Below are 21,422 nucleotides of genomic sequence, written 5' to 3'. Positions count from 1 at the left end.
AAGGAGAACGTGGCTGGATCAGGGAACACAATTTTCCAAGCCAATGGTGAAGGCCTGTGCTCTGGAGGGAGTGGAGTGCAGAGCCAGTGACTCTGATGTTCCTCTAGCATTTGATAGAGAATTACCTCTCTTTGTGTCATCATATAAACCACATACCAAGACTTAGAGTATTTTTGTTACTGTCAAGCTTTCTTCCCTGGGTTGAGAGACCAGAAATCTGAGATTTTCTGGAATTTGTATTTGCTCTCATGATGTTCTCAAGGGCTTTTCACAGTAGATTCTTAGGTCAGAATGTTGGTGGAATTTGTGGGGGGAAAGCGGTGCCCAACTAAGGAGTTGCAAGCGAGCGTGGCAAGGTCTCCTTCCTGTTAAGGAGGTCTGTTTCAGGACCACGAGCCTTGGTGTGTTCCCTTGATTTGCTGTACCTGTGCTGCACCAGACAGCAAGTAGGAGCTCGCCCAGAATAGGCCGTATCGAGCAGCTTGCTTTTGTAGCCAACACGGACGATGTTTGCAGTCCTGCAGCCTCCACTCAGGCAGGAGAAATGGGCTTCTGTCCACTTGCTGGTGCCTAGAGTTTCTTGGTGGTGAGTTAGACAGTATTGGTGGTTAGCTGCCTCTGCTATTTTAAGAATATGCAGCAGTGACTATCATTTATCTGGGATGCTAGTTGTCTTTAAGTGTGCATTGACCTATGTAGTCATGTTTGTGGGGACACCGACTCAAGAGAAAAAGCATAGTGAATAGTGACCTGCTTTGAGGACTAATTTCTGAAAAGCAAGTCTTTAAAAATTCAAAGCCATCATCACCTGCATCTGATAGTAATGTTCACGATCGTGTGAAGCTGTTTGTTTCAGCTCAACTTGTTTGATATCAAGCTCGAGCTTACTGAGTCGGGATGATTTTTCGTGTTAAGGGTAGATAGATGAGTAATTAATGAAAATGCTTTCTTCTGGGAATGCCACAAAATTGAGATGAGTCATAAAAGAAGGTAGCCGAAAGTGTTGTGTCCTTTAATACTTTTGTTTAAGGAGAATTTGAAAGAACATCCCGTCTGCCCCTGAACTCCTGTGGTTGCAGATTGACATAGCAGAGAGCTTTTCTTTGTCTGTCATATGTAAGCTTCTACAGGATGGTCAATCACTAAGTTCTGTACGTGATTTTCCCTTGTTCTTAATCCTTTTAAAGAGATACTGGATTTGTATTGCTTAGGAAATGAAATCTTGAATGAATTGTATTGCATTAATGTTTTGTTTTTTCTTTTCTGGTTTCAGTGGCAACTGTACCACCTGAGAAGGTAATTTACTCATTATTTGCAAGTCTTTTATTTACCTTCACTATGACTTTTTCTTGTAGCCTATGTGTGACTCTTTGTAGTCTTAAATATAGTGATGTGTCTATCATGATTCATGTGACTTACAGAAATACAGCATTCATTCAAGAAATATTTATTGCAAGCCTGCTATATGACTGATATTCTGAATGCTAGGAAAACAACAGAATAACTCAGAACATTTTTCATGGAATTTAGAAGAAAAAAAATAATAGGACTAATAAACCTCAAGGTCTTAAAAACAGAATACAGTGAGTCACCTGGGCCATCTATAAAGTGAAAGATTCTGACGTGTCTATGTGATTGCATGTTCTCAGAGTGCGTGTATACTGGCAAAGCACCTCTCAATTCAACTAAAATTTAGCATAGATAAAACTACAGTAAGAACAGATCTTACCTTAAAAGTTATAAGCAAGTACTAGAATGTAATATACATATACATTTTAGAAATGTTTTGTTGTTTTTTGACATAAAATGAATAGGCTATGAATTGTGAGATCTATTTAGTAGGGAATGTGGACATTTTTTGGAACTAAGTCCTTTTTCTATGACACTGCTCCTTGTCTGATTCTAGCTCTGATTCTTTATGATAGCATGGAAATTAGACAATAAATGCTTATACATTTGTGTATCATTCATTCAGAATACAGCATTAGAATTTAGACAGGCATATACATATGCACAGTTTTTTAAAATATAATATGGATTAGAATATCATAAATATTAATTACATTTGTGCTCAAAGGATCCAGAATAAAAGAAAGTAGGATTTTAGAGTGATAGCACCGAACAAAGTGTTCTGTTTACCTGAAAAGTAGGATAATACACACACACTTGTAATTCCTGGAAGCATTTCTGTACATCAGTGATGTACAGCCCTTTGCAATTTTGTTGAGTTTGAATTCAGTTCTGGATGATTCATCTAGAATTTTCTAGATAACCTCGCATGTGCTTGGACTGGCCAACTCCCTGATAACCCCATCTTACTTCAGCTTGGCTATTTTCTACTTATGATAGGGTTGATGGTAACTCTCACTAGACTCTAAAAGAGGGGCTTTTACTGCAGTTTGTTTGGAGAGGAGGCAGTGGGGAAATGTAGTCATAATCTTGATGGTTTTGATATCTTGCACAGGGTTCATGATCTTAAAGACTGATGAAGAGAAAACAGGACAAGCCTGGGCTGGGGAATTACATGTGTAAGGATCTGGGTGGAAAGAACAGCAAGAGGTCAGTCAGGGGAGAATGAGAGGCCTGGAGAGATCTCGGGCTGCTGTGGATGATTTAAAATACTGGGGCCTCCCTGGGGGCGCAGCGGGTTAGAGCACAGCACTGAGAAGCTAAAGCCATGTCCACATGAGTTAGATCCCCGCCCCGTAGGTGACCACATGGCGCGGCAGACCTCTCCTGACCTGCCTGCTGCTCCCCTCAGCAGTGTACTTCTTCAATCTACCTGTTCTGTCTCTGGTGAATCCTCTCACCACCCCTGCACCTCTGGCCTGTACCGCAGTTCTGTATGCATAAATGAATAAACCTTAAAAAAAGAAATACCAAACTGAAGCTGTAATTGTTGAAGTACTGGGCCCCACTTGTCCAGTGGCATTGATCAGGAAGTTGGCTGCCCCATGCTGATGAGGGAATTTCTGTCTCTAAGCTACAGGAATGAATTAACTTCTGATCATGGTGTGCTCCTTGCACACCCCCATCCTGAGTTGCAGGAATGAGATGTGATGTGATTGAGACTGATTGAGTCATTTTTTAAATTTATAATAGTTTACTTTTACATATTTTAGTGCATTTTTCCATCTTAGTTGCAATCCCCTTTGGTTTCCCATCACCAAATCACCCATGTGTCATCACCATAGTGCAGTCAGTGCATTTCCCACTCCCACTCCCCACTGCACCCTGATTGAGCCATCTTTAATAGGTTATCGAAAGCTGGTCTGTATTCTTCAGTATAGGAAAGGGGGTGGGGGCAGATAGAAAAAGTGGTCAGTATTTCTGGAAGATGAATCACAGTAGTGTTACTGAAACAGGAAGAAAGAGGAAGCTGGAGAGACCAAGTATACCACAATAGCCCCAGACAGGCTCTAGACTAGTGTAGTGGGAGCTGTGACTGTAAAAAAGGATGAGCAAATATAAGGACTAGTGGAATGAAAGAGGGGCTTCCAAAGTGACTTTCACTTGAATGGGTCCTGACTGTGACATTGACAGAAATGAAGAAATAGGAATGAGAGCATGGACAGTTTTGGATCTGAGGTGTTTGTGGAATATCTAAATGGGGTTACCTGTAAGCACTCAGCATCACAACAGCGGATCTAGCAGAAAAGGTGGTCATTAGAACCAACAGAGTGAAATAAAAGACGACAGGCAGGTGGAGTGAGCTTTCTGGAAGGTAACAGTAAGTCGGGCAAGAGAGGGCATGTGGAGGGGAAGAGTGACCAGGTGGCTTGATGAGCTCTCTGTCCCCATGCCCCTGTGGGTGAGACCTCAGCTCCTGAGCAGTCCGGTTGTTCAGTTTGCATGAACCCAAAGGAGTAGGCATTGGGAGCTAGACTGGGTCACAGACTCTTTCTTTGCTTATGGCCCAGGGCACCGGATGGGTAACAAGACCAGTGAGGAAGCCCCCTGTGTTCCTTCAAGATCCCCATTTTCCTCTTCTGCGTGGCTACAGCTGATGTGAGGGCTGTGGGATAAAGTTACTAGATGGGAGGGGAGGGGAGGCCCTGAGTGTGTGGCTTCAGTGCTTTAGTGTCTTGGGTGTTCTTTGCTACAACACATCTGCTACATCCATTATTTAACCTGCAAAATGTGGCTGGTCTCACTAGCACAGAAACAAAGGCAAATGAGGTGATGTTTTACTCCTCCTTTGGGGTTTAGTTTTGCCTGAGTTCAGGCCACTGTGGGCCCTTAAACAAGGCATTTGCTTAAAGGGCGTGAAGGGACACTTTGCTTTGGGCTTTTGGAGGTGGGGGAGGGTTTGTGCACAGGTTAGCTCTGCTGAGGAAACTGAAGCACTGGCCATAGTAAGAGCAAAGCAGTCAGTCATTTAAAAAAAAAAAATCACGTAACTATGGAATATCCTATAATGTCTTGTGCCTAAAAATATGATTAAATAAAAATTTTATTCTATGGGAAACTGAAAACAATGCCTGCTTCAATTTTCTCTTTCATTCTAATAACCAGGAAATACCTTCACTGGATCAGGAGAAAGCCAAACTTGAGCCTGGTCAACCCCAGCTCTCTCCAGGAGTGTCAACTATTCACCTACATCCTCAGTTTCCAGGTAGTTTATGTTGAGCTGTGCTGTTTAATTAAACTAGTATTTTTTTTTTGGTCTCTAATTTTAAAATTTAATCATTGGAATTCATGAGTGAAATTAATTATGAAAAATATGCTTACATGAATATATTAATATACCATTAGTGTTAAGTATGGCATCATAATGATAAGTTTCCCTCTATTTTATGTAGTTCAGAGTATTATATATATATTACTGAGACATTTCTGAGGGTCATCATTTGATGGGAGGTAATTTTGATTGGTCCTGAATTGTTCTCATCTTCTTTCTAAATGTTGAAACCAGTGCAGTAGATTAATACCATGAGCTTTAAAGCACAATTAGTTCTTAATACCTGAGAATGACCTGGGTATAATTAGATTACAGTACAGTTTCATTTTTGAAGTGGAATTCCAATGCACATGACAAGCTTTCATGGTCTTTCTATCCTCTTACTTGTATAGTTGTAATTGAGAAAACATCACCGCCTGTGCCTGTGGAAGTAGCTCCTGAAGTGTCGACATCAAGTGCTAGCCAAGTGATCGCACCTACTCAGGTGACAGGTGAGTGTGATACCTGTGCTCTGGGGTCCCTGGAGGAGACACAATAGGGCAGTGTGGAGGGGAGTTCCATGGCAGGTTGTTTCATAATAGCAAAATTCAGAAGTAAGCTAAATATTGTTAAAAAGGAGGGATGTTTAAATAAATTATACCCACACAGTGGGATATCATATAGCTATTAATGTTTTAAAATATGTAACGTCATGAGACGCATTATAGAATGTTTTAAAATACACACAGTGTAATGATTCCAGTTGTATTTTTTTTTTAATATCTTCAAACACAGAAAGTGCATCCAGTGTTCAGCTCTTACCAGTTAATAGATCCTGGGTAATCTTTATGCTTCTCTCTCTCCCCCTCTCCCCCTGTCCCCCCTTCCCCTCTCCCCCTCCCCCCTTCCCTTCCCCCTTTCTCCCTCTCCCTCCCTCCCTCCACACACAAATATATATAGTCAAAATTCTGTATTATAAACATGTTAATCATTAGTGACAAGTATAACAATATAATAAGTTTTGAAACAAATCATCAGTCTAAAAGAATATCCTAATGTATAGTGAGCTCTAATAATTCAGCAATAAAAATCCTAATAGAAAAATTGGTTAATGATATAATCAGTTAACTTGTGAGTAAAACAATAAGAGACATGTAACAGGAAATTTCATCATCTCACAAAGTTCTAGAAATTGAAATAAAATAATTCTTACCAAATTATTATTTACTTTTTATTAGAGTGAAGTTGAGGCTCTTGTAACATTGCCAAGAGGGTTTTAGTTGGTTCAGCTTTTCTGGAAAGCACACGCTGACAGAAATTTAGAAAAAGTCTAGAACTTTGGACCCAGTGATCATGTGTTATCTAGTGTAAGGAAATAATATCCCCAAAGACTGCAATAATAGCTCATATAGATGAATACTTAGCATTACATGTAGTAGAGGAAAGATAAAAATGACCTGAACATTTACCTGTGGAAGATAGATAATTAAGTTACATCTATATTTTGGAGCATTGATCTGCCACCAACACAGTATTTTTGAGTTTTTATTAAAATCTTTCAGAAAGTGGTCACAAAATGTTGTTAAATTCAAGATTAAGTATATAGAAGTTGAAAGATAGAAGCTATTAATATCATTTATATAGAGATAATACATTGAAAGTGTCTGAAAATGCTAAAAGAAAACAGACCAGCTATCAGCAGTGATTAATTCTGTAGCGCAATTAGAATAATTTGTGTGTTTTGTGCAGTCCACATATTCTAAGTGGAAACTACTTTCTTAAGAAATCTCATTTAGAAACATCATGTGTTTAAGTTCACGATAACATTGCAGGATAAGATTGGCAGGAAAAGAAGGAGAAGTTAATAGTTTGTACCCTCCATAGTTAAGTATGTATAATTCTTATACGTAAAAAAAAAAATAGTCCCAGAAATTTATCAAAACTATGGTTTTAAGTTCTGTTCATGGCTGGATCCAGATAGGCCGGGAAACTTGTCCGAGCGCCGGTGTCCAGGGTGAAAGGCAGGGGACCGCACCTGCTGGGTCACACCCTGTGCTCCCCTGGCCTCGCATATCCTGAAGGGGCATTTGCACCATAGTCGAGACCCTCCCCACAGATAACTGCAAGGCTTCTCTTTGCTTCCACTGGAAATGCTCAGCAAAAGTATACAGAAACATTAACTAGTCTAAGTATTTCCTATGCAAAATGTTAGTGAGGTTAGAAACAGGCCTGGCTAGAGTTGCTGTACTCCACTGTCAACTGTGTCTACCCACTTTTTGCACACATGTGGAGGAGGCACACAGACATGTGAAGCACAGTGTGAAGCACAGCAGGGATCCTCTCAGGGTTTACCAAATCCTTACAAAGATAAATCACAGCCGTTACATTGTAATTCACAAGCTCTTTCAGTTACCCTATTTCTGGTCTCCCCTTTGAAAACATACTTTGTGCCTTTTCAATAATGACTTAACTTCCGTGGACAGACCTACAAACTAGCTTTGTGGAGATTTAATTAAATTGGACTCAGTAAATGTATTGTTATAATTTATGCAGCTGTGTGAGGAATAACAGATTAAAATTTCAACAAAGCTACAAAGCTGATGGAGAAAATGAAAGCCGTGCGGTATGGAAGCCTTAGAAGACAGCTTAATTTGAGTTTGGCAGAAACACAGGGCTAACATCTGCTATCACATGTTTTGAACACGAACATTTCCTTCCAAGAGACAAGTGACACTGAAATTCTATTTTCATGCAGCATTTAAAGGTGTTTCCCCCTCCTATGGAAAAAGAGTATTTCTGAAACTTCAGGGCTTACCATAACCAGTAACCCACATAGCACAAGAAGGCTGTTCTGTATCAAGTTTAATCTAAGTCAAAATATAGATGTTCCCACTGGTTTGATATGCAAGCCAGACATGTAGATTGTTAGCTGCAAATGGATCAATTCTCTCAGGAATATTATGCAATGTTTTTTCCCCTAAAACAGAGAGGAGGTGCTTTTTCCCATAAGTTGAAGAAGAGGATAGAAAAATAAGTAGGAGTCTAAAGTAAATAAAACCCATTCCACATTGCTTAGTGGTGACATCTTTTTGATGGGAAATTTGGAAGTAGCCAGAGTAGTTTTAATTTATGTCATATACGTTCTGACATGTAGTAATTATAAAGGGAGTCACTTATTTACTGGAAGTTAGTGTGACATTTTCCACTCATAATACCTAAATTAGTATCTTGCAGCAGAGTTAGTAGACCGCTCCAAATGATACATTTCAGCCTCTAAATTCTTGATTTAGCACAGTGTCTTGATAGCTCAAGGATAGGTTGGAAAATCAAACCTTTATTTCTCTGGCAAATATTTACAAAGTGGAAACATCTGTTTCAATTGTTGTGGGACAATTTATACTCATGGTGGGGTCGTTAGGAAGCCAGGGCATTTTGGAAACCTTTCCTAAGTTTTGATGCCTTCCTCCAGCCCTTTCCTAACTTTCTTGATGGCCCTTGCAGACCAGCGAGAAATGATGCTTTGACTTCCATAACTGCCTTCTGGAAACCTTTGCAATTATCATGTCCCAAACATAATAAAAACTATTCGCTCATCAGATCTTTTCCAGAACTCGGTATTGACCCCTTTCAAAAACACATGTCCCTGGAGCATATTACCCATGTCATTACAACCTCAATAAACTATGCCAATGGAAAATGAATCCATTATTTCATGTAAAATCATCATGCTTTCATATTTTCAGACTCAGTTTATTTATTGATTGATACTGAACAATCACAATGAGGGGGAAAGCTAAGGATCAGCATGCCCATTCTTGCATTTTGCCAAAAGCTTTCTTTTTCACTTAATTCTAGAAAATGCAATCAAGATACTGGTTATTTAAATCCAGCGTTGGCCTTTTTACCAGGATAAATAGTGTTTGGGATTTCTGTGGGCTTTTATCCATGACTCTTTTTTTTTTTTTCTAATTCCACATGGACTCATGAAAAAGAAACAAAATAAGGCCCTTGATCCAGTGATAGCCAAGTTGTTTTAGGAGGCGCATGTGACAGGAAAGGATAGGACAGTCCTTAGTCTGGGTTCTTCTGGTGAATGTTATGGAGGATGTGTGGAAGATGCTAGTAGATCTGTCTTTTAGTCTCTGGAAAATCAAACATGCTAAAGAAAAGACACTCCCATCAACTGGTTTCCCCCAGAGAGGAGGACTGAGTAATTCTAATGGCAGCTTTGCTGTATTTCCAGAGCTTTTGTCAACACAGTCTGCTGAAAGAAATGCATGTTTCAACATAAACTGATTCATTCTGTGGGAACAGGTTCAGATACCTAGGAGTCACCTGTTAAAATACTATAAAGTGTAATGTTACCTTAAAACAAACATGAAAAAGATGGAAAACTTTTTTCTGTATTTCAAGATAGTACTCTTAGGACTTGTTTTCCCATGTCATGCCTCTGTGCTCAGGAATGGAAATTGAATAGAAAAGGAGAGAAAGAATACAAAGGGGTGGTGTGAGACATGATTCAAGACAAGAGTTTTAAATTTTGAGTATTGATAACTTGATTTTTTTTTTCACCTTAAAAATGGGCATGGACTGATTTTTTGATGACTGTTGAAGAGATGGTAGACAGGTATCTTGAAGGTGTGAGGGCTTTTACTTTCTGCCCTGGAAGGCTGAAATTCTGCCCAGCAGATGGGTGAAAGGCATCTCTGAGGGTAACTGATGATGCCCTTCACATTAATCAATCTCAAGAAAAGGACCGAATGTGGAAGTGCAGTACACTTCAGCTAGTGCCCTTCTCTCTCTGGCTGTGTCCCTTAGTACCCTCTAGTGGTGCCACAGTGACATTTCTCCCATGTGGCAACACTCCAACCAAGGGGGTTAACATTTGCAACCTGCATCTCTATGGATTTCATCTATGAGGCAATCAACTATTATGCTTAGACATCCCTCATACATATCATTTGACCTCATCGCTCCTACTTAAGAAACTAGATTTGGAGGGAAAGGGCATTATTACTCATTTCGTAAGACTAGTTAATTCTTAACTATTTCTCCTATTTCAGGGCCTGCTTAAAAAATGACTTAAATAGGTTGGCAAGCCATGGTATAAGAATGACCTGCACTTGAGTTAATCAGCCCATATCACTGAATTAAGCATCACAGATCACAGAAGCCTTGTGTTTGCCTGTGTAGCAATTCCATTCCAAGCTGTGCCTGAAAAACGGCACATAAATATTTAGCAATCAGCAAATTGGGGCATGGGCTGGGAGTGTGTCCTCACCACATGTTTCATGCAAACTTGGTTTATGATCTCTTCCCTTGTTGTGAACCCTCATCCCTAGCATTAGTCTTCAAATTTTTCTTTTTGTAAATATGATAAATATGTCTTCTCTGTGTTAAGAAAATGGCAGAACAGAATGTAAAGGGAGGTCAGTAATAACAAAGAAAAACAGAAAAATCTAAATGCCAGTACTTTCCAAAGATGACACCAACCAGAGGTAGAGAATAGAGGAAGAAGATTGTGCTTCTCTAAATGATCTACCAGGAATTCCTGCAACCTGGAGTAGATACCTTTTGATCTTCTGATTTTCATGGCACGTAGAAATGATGATATTTTCAAAGAAAGGCTTTTCTGATTATAAAAGTAGTAATACATGCTCACTATGGATATTTGAAAAATGTAAAAGAAAATAGCAGCTCAATCATAACGCGTGGGGTTTTTTTTGTCCTTTCAGTCTTTTTCTATGTGTAATTTAATTTAAATCACAGTCTGTAGTACAACTTGTACCCAACGATACTTAACAAATACATATTTTCCTCTTGCTGATATTATGATTAATGATATAAAACATACCCTGCTATGTATGTATCATCATTCATTTTCTTGTTATTACCAATCTCTGACATTTAAATAAGCATGTTAATCACCCATTTTTTAGACTTTTGAATTTGATGTTAAGCTAGTTAGTTAATCATTTTTTTCTGAGAGTCAACTGGCATAAATAGATTTATGAATGATAGAAGTAGATGGTTTTCTCATACAGTCAAGTGATTTTGTGTAAAATACTTAAGCTCTGTATTCATGCTCATTGTAGATATTTGAAAAATGTAAAAGGACTCCTCCCCCCCCCCATAGGTGTTAGTCTAGCCCCTTTTCAATGCCTTGTATCAGTGTCTTGAAATAATAGCACAGTGAATCACACTTGCTAAAGAATGTGGTCTGGATTTTAGAGAGCAACTTCAACCCTAATTTAGTCATCTCCACAGTGAAACTTTGCTAGGGCCCTGTTCCTCATATCCTGCTGCAGGCCGCATGGTAAGTTTTGGTCACCCTCACATGCCTGTTCTCATTCAAACCACGGATCCCTATGGCAAGGCGGTGCTTCTGCTTGTCTTACTGAAATCCTGGTCTTCCTGTGTTTGGCCTTGTGGGCTTATTCATGGCAGTGTCCATGTTAACCAGTGTTCACTGTGATAATGATGTGATATTGGTGAGATAACAGTCCCAGGTGATTAGTCTGGTTTTGTTTTGTTTTGTTTTGTTTTGTTTTTTTGGGCGGGGAGGTTTACACATTCATAAAAGTTTGTTTCTTTGTTACACATTTTAACCATCTTCAGTATGAACAGTATTGGTAACAGTGACTGATGAGGACAGTAATAACTTCTATGCTTTGGGCTCTGTGCATTACTCAGATCATTGTTGAGCTTTAGAGGACACCACTTGTGACTGCACTGCTCATAATTAGCTCATCAGAAAACTCAAGATAATAGTTTCTAAGTAGCAGTGAAACCTTTGCTTATATCTGTTTTTCCCCCCACCATGTTACTTTAAAAGAAATCAATGAATGTACCGTGAACCCCGATATCTGTGGAGCAGGACACTGCATCAACCTGCCTGTGAGGTACACCTGTATCTGCTACGAGGGTTACAAGTTCAGTGAGCAACAGAGGAGATGTGTGGGTAAGAGATGTTGTTGATCAACAGCAGTATTATTTGATATTAAATATCAGCTCTTTGCACACAAAGATCATTTTTCTTTAAGTATCCTGGGAAAATGTTAACTATACTTAATTACATTTTTCTTTTAATCCCTGAGCCACAAGTCAAACAGAGGCTGGCTGAACCCATGAGCTGCTCCTATCTCTCGGTTGAGGGCTGCCTCTACCCTGCCAAGTGTAATGGAGTTACATAAAGTTGAAACAATCTCCCACAGATATTAGGTATAGTAAACAAAGCAAGAACTCTAGAGAGATCTATGTACAAACATATATATTGCAATAAGGGATGACTTTCAGCCAAGTGCATACACTCTGATTTATAAAGGGGATTTTCTACATTGAAAATCAATATAGGGTTTCACAAACTCAATGAATTTATAACTGTGGGATCTTGTCTATGCATCCTTGGAAAGCAGTAGATCTGAGAAAGGTGTCATGAGATTAAGTAAATCATTTTAATATATTCACACTAAATTAACTTCTCTTTAGAAACAGAAAACTCAACACTAGGAGTTAAGGCAAATATAAAACAACAAAGGCATCAAACTACTCAATATTGCTTTAGTAAGCTAAATGCCATTTATAAGAGGTGTGAATTTGGCAATTTGCAAAATTTGTATGTGTACATGAGGGCGGAGTGGCATATCACCAGCTCTGTAATCACAGCTTGTCCTTTCTTTGCACACACTTTTTGTGTCATCAGAACCCTAAAATCTGCTGCAGACAGACTCTAGTCTAATGCATGGAGGAGTCTCTTCCCTCACCTCTGAGAGGCCCTGCTGAGCCTCCTGGGATTTGTCCCCTGACCTGTGCTCAGGACATATCCCACCCCCAGGCAGGGCCTTCTGTGTTGACCAGAAATCTCTCTTGGAAACAGCAATGTCACCATTGTGGCTTTAGCTTTTCAAGCAAAACAACAGTCCTCCAAGTATTTGAGGGACTCTCATGGCTCCTTTCACTGTTTTCCTCAGTGATGAAAGTTCTGATTTGCAGGGAGGAGGGTGATGCTATTTATAGGCCCGAAGACTGAGAACTCCTTGCCACGCTACACTAATCCTTTATTCATTATTTTGTTACCAGACATTGATGAATGCTCTCAGGTCCGCCACCTCTGCTCCCAGGGACGCTGTCAAAACACAGAGGGAAGTTTCTTGTGTATTTGCCCAGCAGGATTTATGGCCAGTGAGGAGGGGACTAATTGCATAGGTAATGTGTGTTCTTCCTGATATAAATCCCCCAGACCTTGGTAGTTGGGTCTCCCAGAACACCATCAATTCAGTGTTTATTGACAATCCAGAGTATCTAATCCAACACCTGTCCTGACATAGTGCGTCGACTCTGGAAGATTAAAAAAGAAAAAATTCTTTTGGACTCCATCAAATTTTTTTTTTAAAGATTTATTTATTTGTGCATACAGAACTGGGGTACAGACCAGAGGCTCAGGGGCAGTGAGAGGCTTCACCAGAGACAGAACGGGGAGCAGAACAGGCAGATCTATGAAGTACACTGCTGAGGGGAGCAGCGGGCGGGTCAGGAGAGGTCTGCCTCGCCATGTGCACTCCTCCGGGACAGGCGGGAATCGAACTCATGCGGAAGTGGCTTTAGATTCTGAGTGCAGCGCTTTAACCCACTGCGCCACCAGGGAGGGCTGGACTCCATCAAATTTTAGTACGTGTTTAAAAAAAAAAATCGAAGAGAAGCATTGGAATCGATTACTTTGATCTTAACTTTAAACTCAGCTGGGAGATGGGAGAGGGTTCAAATTATATTTTGGGAAACCGAACTCGACTTTGTTTTGTGTTTTGTGCAGATGTTGACGAGTGTCAGAGGCCAGATGTGTGCGGGGAGGGGCGTTGTGTCAACACCGTGGGGGCCTTCCGCTGCGAATACTGTGACAGCGGCTACCGCATGACCCGGGGAGGCCGCTGTGAGGGTGAGTCCCGAGGGGTGGGGCCTGTGCACCTGACTGTGTTCGGGCTGCGCTCAGAAGCCGGGGCTGGGTTCTTAACTTTCCTCTGTTCTTCTGTGAATGGTACCAGTTCCTTCCCTCCCTTCCTGCTGGACATACATCCTCTTTGCTTGACTTTGGTGACTCTGGATTATTATCATCTTCCTGCTCCTCACTTCGGCATTCACCTCCCCTGGTATTTGAAGTGAAGTCACTAGAGTAATGGCTTACAGAGTATCTTAGCACACAGCCAAGGCTTGATTACAGCGCCTGCGCCATTCATCTGGGAACACGGTGCCGTTGTAAACCAGTGTTGCTTTTCAGTTTTTATCCTTTTCACCTCTGTACATTCCTTCGCAACTTCTTTCCTTCACATGTGTCCTGGCACTGACTTGCAGACTGTCCACAGAAGCTCTCTCTGACGAGCTCTGGGTCAGATTCCAACTCTGCTTGATAAAATCTCCTCATCGTTGACCAATGACTTTACTCTCATTATGAAAATGTGTTGGGAAGCTTTTACAGCATGGCCAAAATTTGGACATTTCTGTCCATGTTTGTGTCCAAGTCACACAGGTTCTTTTTGATAACCACTGTTGTACTTTTTTAATAACTATGGTCATGAAGAACTACTCTGAACCCCTCTTTGGATTTCCCTGCCTGGCTGCCTCAGAATCAGCCTCTTCTTTTTGCTTATTTATGAATAGTACCATTTTTTATTGAGGTAACCATAGTTTACAACACTGTATGTTAGGGGTATAAGTTCACACCTCTTCAGATGTAAGTCACTACACCATGCCCTTTCCCCTGAGTGCCCATAATCCTCCACCATAGGCCACTGGACCCCCTCTTTTTCTCCTCCCTACCACCTCTATCTCCCATAGCCTCATTCTGCAGTCAGATTTTAAGGTTTGTTTTAGTCCAGTGTTGTCTCTTTCTGTGTTTTCTTTCTTTCAATTCCACATTACTTATGAAATCATTCTGTATATGTCTTTATCTTATTTCACGTAGTATAATCTCTTCCATTTCTATCCATGCTGTCGCACAAGGAAAAATTTCATCTTTTTAAGTAGATGAGTAGTATTCCCTTGTGTAGGTACTGTAAGTTCATTATCCACTCCTGAGTCATCGAGCTCTTAGTTTTCATCATGGCTTGGCTGTTGTAAGCACTGCTGTGAACATGCACTGAATGAATCCTTTGATTTAGTGCTTTGTGTTCTTCAGGTCAATACTGGGGGTGGGATTGGTGGATCCTACCATAGATCTATCTTTGCTGGAGTGAGAACCATCCATATGCCTTCTCTAGGGGCTGGCTAATCTACAGTCTCAACAATGAACACAGGTTCTCTAGTCTGCATCCTCGCTCCCACTCATCAGGTGCTGAGCTGGGAAAGCACAAGCGTGTACACACTGCTGGGCCTCACATCTGAAACCCAGGAAAGGGGCATGGGGTGGGGGGGGGGTGTTGCCACCCCCAGCCCAGTACCTTCTCACCAGCAGCAATTCCAAAAACATGTTGCAGTACCTGCAGAAATTGGCAAAATCCAAACTATCAGATCAAACCACAATGCTGCCTGTGGGAAAAGCAAAAGTCGTTCAAGTCTAAGTTGACTATTGTAAATACTGAAAAGTCACACAGAGAAATTTAAGGAAGCAAAATGAGCAGTGACACACATGCGTGCGTGTGCGCGCACACACACACACACACACACACACACACACACCCTGTCCTCTAAGCTGACTAGACGTCTAGAGCAAGGGAGGGGCAGATTGGGCTGCTCTCAGCTGTCCCTTGGCTTCTGTGTGTTGGTTTTCTTCGTAGCTGTGATGATCCAGGCCTGGTGGGAGAGCTAATTAGATGTTTTTTGGCAGCATGCACCTGCCTCTATGGCTGGCCTTTTGCCCTGGCCCCTTGGGTTCTAATGTGGAGAGATGTGGGGCATTTTATGTTACTGGATCTCTGATCAGCTTGCATCAGGCGGGCGCAGTGAACTCTACGCGACCCCCAGGGCATGGGGTGGTACAGGTGCAAGGAGGAGGCCCTCTCCCTCCTGCCGGGAACCCTCCCTCTGCTCTGGAGAGGCCCGGAGCAGCTGGGACAGGGTAGAGGCTGGGGCATCAGCCCACAAACCCCATACTGACTGGAGCCAGGCATTTTGCCCCTGTGAACCTCAGCTCATCCCTGAAAGGTAAGGACTGTAAAGTCGACTCTCAGGGTTCTCATGTTACAACATCTCTGCTGATGCATGTCACCTTGCTGCTCAAAAAGTGTTTGCTTCTCTAACTTCCCAGTTTGGTGACTCTTGTTTTTGCACAGATCTTCTCAGTGCATCTATAGTTGTGAAGGCGTTAGAAAAAAAAATGCCTGTGGGTTTATTTGTGTGTGAAGCAGCAATCCCCCAAAGAAGGAAAAATCTGAAGTGAATCTTTAAGGTGCACATAGCACCTCGGAGAAAGAAGATGTCAGTAATAACGATACTGTAAGGATGGGAAGGAGTCGGAAAGCTATTGAGAGATTATGTACGTCAGTGCAAAGCCATTAGGATATAAGTCAGTAATATTCAATATGTGGAAATTATTTGGCAGAATTATGACCAGGCTTTCCTGAGTAAATAACATATAATTTCATCCCTATGAAAAGCCTTGGGAAAAAGGAGCCAAAAAATGTGGCTGTTTGCTCACTTTGTCATGGACCTGAACCAACAGTCCCAGGCTTCTGGCTCACTCAAGGTTTTCTCAGCTGTCACTAAGTTGCTTTCAAGCAGGGCGCCTATTGTAATCTACAGACATTATCTCATGAATCCTCATCATCAGGTAGTCACTAACTTCGAGATGGGGGACACGCTAGCACAGTGAGAGCAGCAGGGAGTTCAGGGATCTGACCTTGCGTTGCTCAGCATTTTACTTACTGGACCAGCCTATCTCCATGACCTTCTCTGGTTTAGCAGCTGTAGTTCCACCCCAAAAAAAAATCGCATCCAGAGAAGAATGTAATGCTGTTTGGAACATGAAACTGGCAAACATCATCTTTTTGTAGAACAAGGAGTCCCAGTACATCTGACCTAGGGGGGGGGAAAAAACACAAACAAAAAACAGTGTGTCTTTGTTGGCAAAGACTCTTCACTCATTGGCGGGGGGGGGGGGGCGGGGGGGAGTAAGAATGCCAACACTGACCTGGTGCTTATTCTCTTAATATAATCTTCAACTTGCTCACATTCAGCATCTTTTGTTACATGTCTAGGAATATCATGGGAGATGGTTTTAAGAATTTGCCAGAATGAAGACATTAAAATACCCACATGCATTTCATATGTTCCTCTCACTCTTCAGCTTATGTCTTCAGAATTTGTTTATACTTTACGTATCAGTAAAGGTCTTCGATGCACATTTTATCTGGGGTGCCTACTCATGAAAGCCACTCAAAATCAGAATGCAACTCCAAGAAAATACTTATGTCAAAGGGGGCAGAAGCCAGAGTGTTAACCATTAAATTTAAGCTGTTGAACTATCTCTTTGACTTACTTTTCCCACATCTTACTGTTTCTCCATTCTCAAAAATGCCTAAAGCTCTTGGAATACTTAACTCTTCCACAGTCCAGTCCCAGTTATATTTCAGGCTTTGTCTCCCTACCCACATGGAAAGGAACAGTGATAAATTACTTCAGCTAGCTGTGCGTGTGAAAAGTAAGGTATGTTTTTACCAGAAAATATTACCATACAATCACACCACCATATTTTCTGGAAAATCTTGGAGGTATATGATGAGTTCATTCTCTCCTAATGTTCTTTTTCCATCTCCAAGGAATTTCCAGCCTATGAAAGATATTAAAGGTTTTAAATTACTCAAACCTAGTATGTTCTTGAGACCAAGAAACCAAAGCCAGATTTTCCCCAGAGTATCACATGTCTGCAGAGAACCTCTCACTGGGTGGCGTCCTCTGTCATTTTCAGCCCTCGTATGTCCTTCTTGCACTGTACTTGAAGAGTTTGTTGTCCCTGTCATGGTCCCAGAGGAGTAGTTGACTCCCACAGTGAAGGGGTCTGCTCTGCCCGTTGAAGAGTTGTGACCCCGTCTCTTCATTTCCAGTCACATGTGTGACTATTTTAACCTGCGACCACGTTATTGCTGTATAGACCTGCCCTTCATGTACCCAGTTGTTAATTTCCCCACCAAAATGTAGATGCAACACCCCACTACCCCTTGATCACCAAAGCAAGCCTTTGCATCAGTCCTCTGATAAAACGTCATGACCCGGCTTTTTGATTTTTCAGATGTTGATGAGTGTTTGGCTCCAAGTACTTGTCCAGATGAGCAGTGTGTGAATTCTCCTGGATCTTACCAGTGCGTTCCCTGCACAGAAGGATTCCGGGGCTGGAATGGGCAGTGCCTTGGTAGGTACTAGCGTGGTCTTATAAAGCTTTGGTGTCTTCTCCTGGCTGATTTTCTGAAAGAGTGATACAAACCTTTTTTTTTTTTTTCAAAATGAAAAAGTTAAAAAAAGGATGTTGCAAAGTTCTGTCATCCTGATAAAGCTTCTAAGAAAAGTCAAACAATTTCTAACCATAGTGAAAATTAGAAAGTGCGGTGGGATTTTTTCATGGGATAAATGAGTAAAACCAGTTGTTTCCTTGATGTGATAAATAACTGGAACTAAGTAAGTCAATAAGCACCATAGGGAAGAGAAAGGTGTGGAGAAAAATGATTAGAAAAAGAACAGGCATAAGAGGCTACCACAGATGAGCTGAATTAGGGAATTAACAAGCACAAATTTGAAACAGAGGTACCAAGTGTAGAAGGAGAGAGATTTATTGATTGCTCATGCCTCTTATATTCATCCAGGTATTCATTTAAGTATTTATGAAATGCATTAGGCACTGAGGAACGTAAGTGCTAAATTCGCTTTGATTCCAACGACCCTGTGCTCAGTTAGCTGTGTCTTCGTAGCTTTTATTTGTGTTTTTACCACCATGTGGTCCTCTTCGAAACTGAACTGTTTGCCACTCTGTGTCAGGAGTCTGATGATGCACGTTAAACTTTTGTTCATTCATTCATTCATTCATCCTACAGAGATTGACGAACTTACTGTTTCTACTCAGAATTGGACTGAGTGCTGGAATAACCTGAGGAACCAAAAAAAGTTCCTTCAAGTTTCATACTCTCTATCAGGGGAGACTAAGATCATCTTCAGGTGTAAAAAGGCTCTGGTGACTGAAGGGTGAGAACAAGTGGGGATTCACTGCAAGATGAGAGACAGAGCCTTTTGGATCCTCTCAGTCCTCAGGAAAAAAAATGTAGATAATGATTCTCATAGCTCTTGGAAGATATTTCAGGGAGGGGTGGAATAAGCAGTCATGGCAGAAGCACGTACAGTTTCAAGGGTTTGGACTCGTCCCTGGGTAGCATCAGTTCAACCTGTGTTCTTGGCTGCCTAGCTTCCTGCTCTGATTCTTGAGCCCATCACCAGAGTTTCTATCTGTGACTATGAGATGTTGATCTTTGGGGAGAAGGAATGTTTTCTTTCATTAATTGTATATTTGACAAGCATTTGCTTATCGAATGTGATCGGTGCTGGTCAGAAAATGCATTTGGTCTTAATTTTCTCACTTGGCATTAGGTTTCATATTTGTCTATCAAGATCCCAGTGTGTTCTCATACTGATGCATATTATAATCCAAGAGCAAGAGTTTGAGCAGCACCTTAAATAACTAAAATTCACAATCATCATATAAACACAGCCTTGATTCATGGGTTTAATAATAGAATGTGACCGAGCAAATTGGCAAGTGGATAGCAAGCACTTCAGTATAAATGCACCTACTCAGATTAGGTGATAATTATAAGGCTCTTACACCTATATCTTTGCACTCAATCTAATTGTGACCACTTTGCTCCAGTTTAATAACAGAAACACAGCATCTCATTTAAAGGTAATTTTACTTTGCCAACCAGATTAGTAGACTCAGAAGCAGAAATATTAGGTCACTGTGTTACACAACCAAAGTCACGCACTCAACCATTTATTCCAAGCAATAACTTTCATTTATGCTTTGCCTCACATTTCCTATTACTGAAAATGGACACTGCATTTTTTCTTTCTGCTTTGGGTAAAATTTTCAGCTCTAAGTGATCTAGAGGTAAAACTCCTCTTTGACATAATTGTACTTCCATCCTAGTTTTGTTAGACTTGTAGCTCTTCTAAATTTCTCAGGAGGGCTTTTTCAGATTATACCGAAATGGATTTTCCATCTTAATTTTTTTATAGTAGGAGAGATTTCAAATGTTGAAAAGTTGAGTGTGACACAAAGCAGATACTGTAACATACTGAGCCAATGAGTGAATTGGATTTTTCTGCTAAACTCTAACGATGCTAATGAAGACCCAACCATATGTTTTGTTCCTTTGTACTTTTCAGTACTCACCTTTGTACTTCCGATACTTTAAATTGATTCAGAGGGCACCGTCCTTACTTAAGCTTATCTCTGAGATGAACTTATCATTAGCACAACTTCAGATATATGTATTAGAACTTTTAATAATTGAGTGACTGTTAGGAACCAGATGTTTTCTTAGACCCTGGGGATTTAACATGAACAAAATTCCCTGTCTCATTGCACCTATTTTCTAGAGTTCACAGTGTGCTTAGAAATAAACAGGTAAGCAAGTATGGTATGGCATGGTATGTTAGGTGCTATGAAGAAAAATTAGCATAAGGGAGCTGAGGGGTGTTAGAGATTCCGCGGTCAGAGAAGGCATCCAATAATAAGTTACAGGGTGTACTTACTGACCACTCATTTATGACTCTTAACAGTTATCTGTGATTAGTTTGTGAGTTTCTATATGTATTTTTTAGCCTGGATAATGTAGGATACATTGACACTTTTCCCAGTTTTTAATGTATGGGACTAATAACTATTATGAATTTTTTTCATAATCTCACCATTTGGAGAAAAGGTCTACATCTGACACTTGTAGTTGTCATCTACAAAGATGATAATCTCTACCTCACAGGGAAATTCTGTTCCTTATGTCTTAGTAGCTCTTGTTTTCTGCCACTGTCCTCTCATTGACTATTTTAAAAATTATTGTAATTAAACTTGTACAGTATTTACATATCCCTTTGATTTGTTTTTATGCATTTTTGGCATTATCATAAAAAATAAGCATCAATCTTCATGTTGATTTGACTCTTTTCTATTAAATGGTTTCATTTAAGAATTGTTATTTTAACCGTATGTTCTACAGGGATTCCATGCCAGTTACACTTTCTGCTTCTTTCATTGACTTAAATGGTGAACTTGCTGAAACTCTTAATGGCCTCTTTGTATTCTTGCCATGTAAGCGGGGTCTTACTGATTGATCCCTCTCCCTGATTTATGAATTAGAACAGAAATTGTTTGGAGCAGAACCTGGTAAAGTGTTCGCAGGTATTAGCTGGGGGACCACATTTTTTTCCTGGAGTTTAGTTCAGGGTATCTAAGTCTTCACTCTCAATAGTTTATTGTCCATTAGCAAAATATCTTTCATTTTCAGTCTCTTCCTAACACACATCATCATCCCTTCAGGCTTTTTGGCTGCTGCGGTTGGCTCTTCTGGTAACGTAGCTGCTTTTCAAATTGTAGATTTCGATCCTCTCTTGAGAACCACTTTCATCATTCAGCACTGCAGTGCTTGGACCTCACACTCTGCTTGGAGATGTGTCCCATCCTGGTGAGCCCCGCCCCCGGTGACTATTTCATCACCCTGTGTTTTGGCCAGTTCCTTCTGGCAGCTTCAAGCATGACCCTTCTTGAGGGAAGCCAGCCTGTCAGGTACTTCAA

General features: G+C 40.7%; 1 protein-coding gene across 3 annotated transcripts in view; it reads left to right on the top strand.

Moving 5' to 3' along the window:
• LTBP1 (latent transforming growth factor beta binding protein 1) overlaps positions 1-21,422 on the top strand; it is a 278,103-nt gene that overhangs the window by 171,899 nt on the left and 84,782 nt on the right. For all 3 annotated transcript variants that reach the window (XM_012727629.1, XM_012727631.1, XM_012727630.1), the window contains 7 exons: positions 1,274-1,296; positions 4,516-4,615; positions 5,074-5,172; positions 11,496-11,621; positions 12,740-12,865; positions 13,470-13,592; positions 17,877-17,996. In XM_012727629.1, coding sequence (XP_012583083.1) covers positions 1,274-1,296; positions 4,516-4,615; positions 5,074-5,172; positions 11,496-11,621; positions 12,740-12,865; positions 13,470-13,592; positions 17,877-17,996 — 717 coding nt within the window. The remainder of the gene's footprint in view (positions 1-1,273; positions 1,297-4,515; positions 4,616-5,073; positions 5,173-11,495; positions 11,622-12,739; positions 12,866-13,469; positions 13,593-17,876; positions 17,997-21,422) is intronic.

The sequence above is a fragment of the Condylura cristata genome, unplaced genomic scaffold (assembly GCF_000260355.1).
Source record: "Condylura cristata isolate star-nosed mole 26May11 unplaced genomic scaffold, ConCri1.0 scaffold00020, whole genome shotgun sequence".
Taxonomy (NCBI): domain Eukaryota; kingdom Metazoa; phylum Chordata; class Mammalia; order Eulipotyphla; family Talpidae; genus Condylura; species Condylura cristata.
Note: the sequence above shows the minus strand (reverse complement) of the source record. Positions and strands in the feature narration are given on the sequence as shown.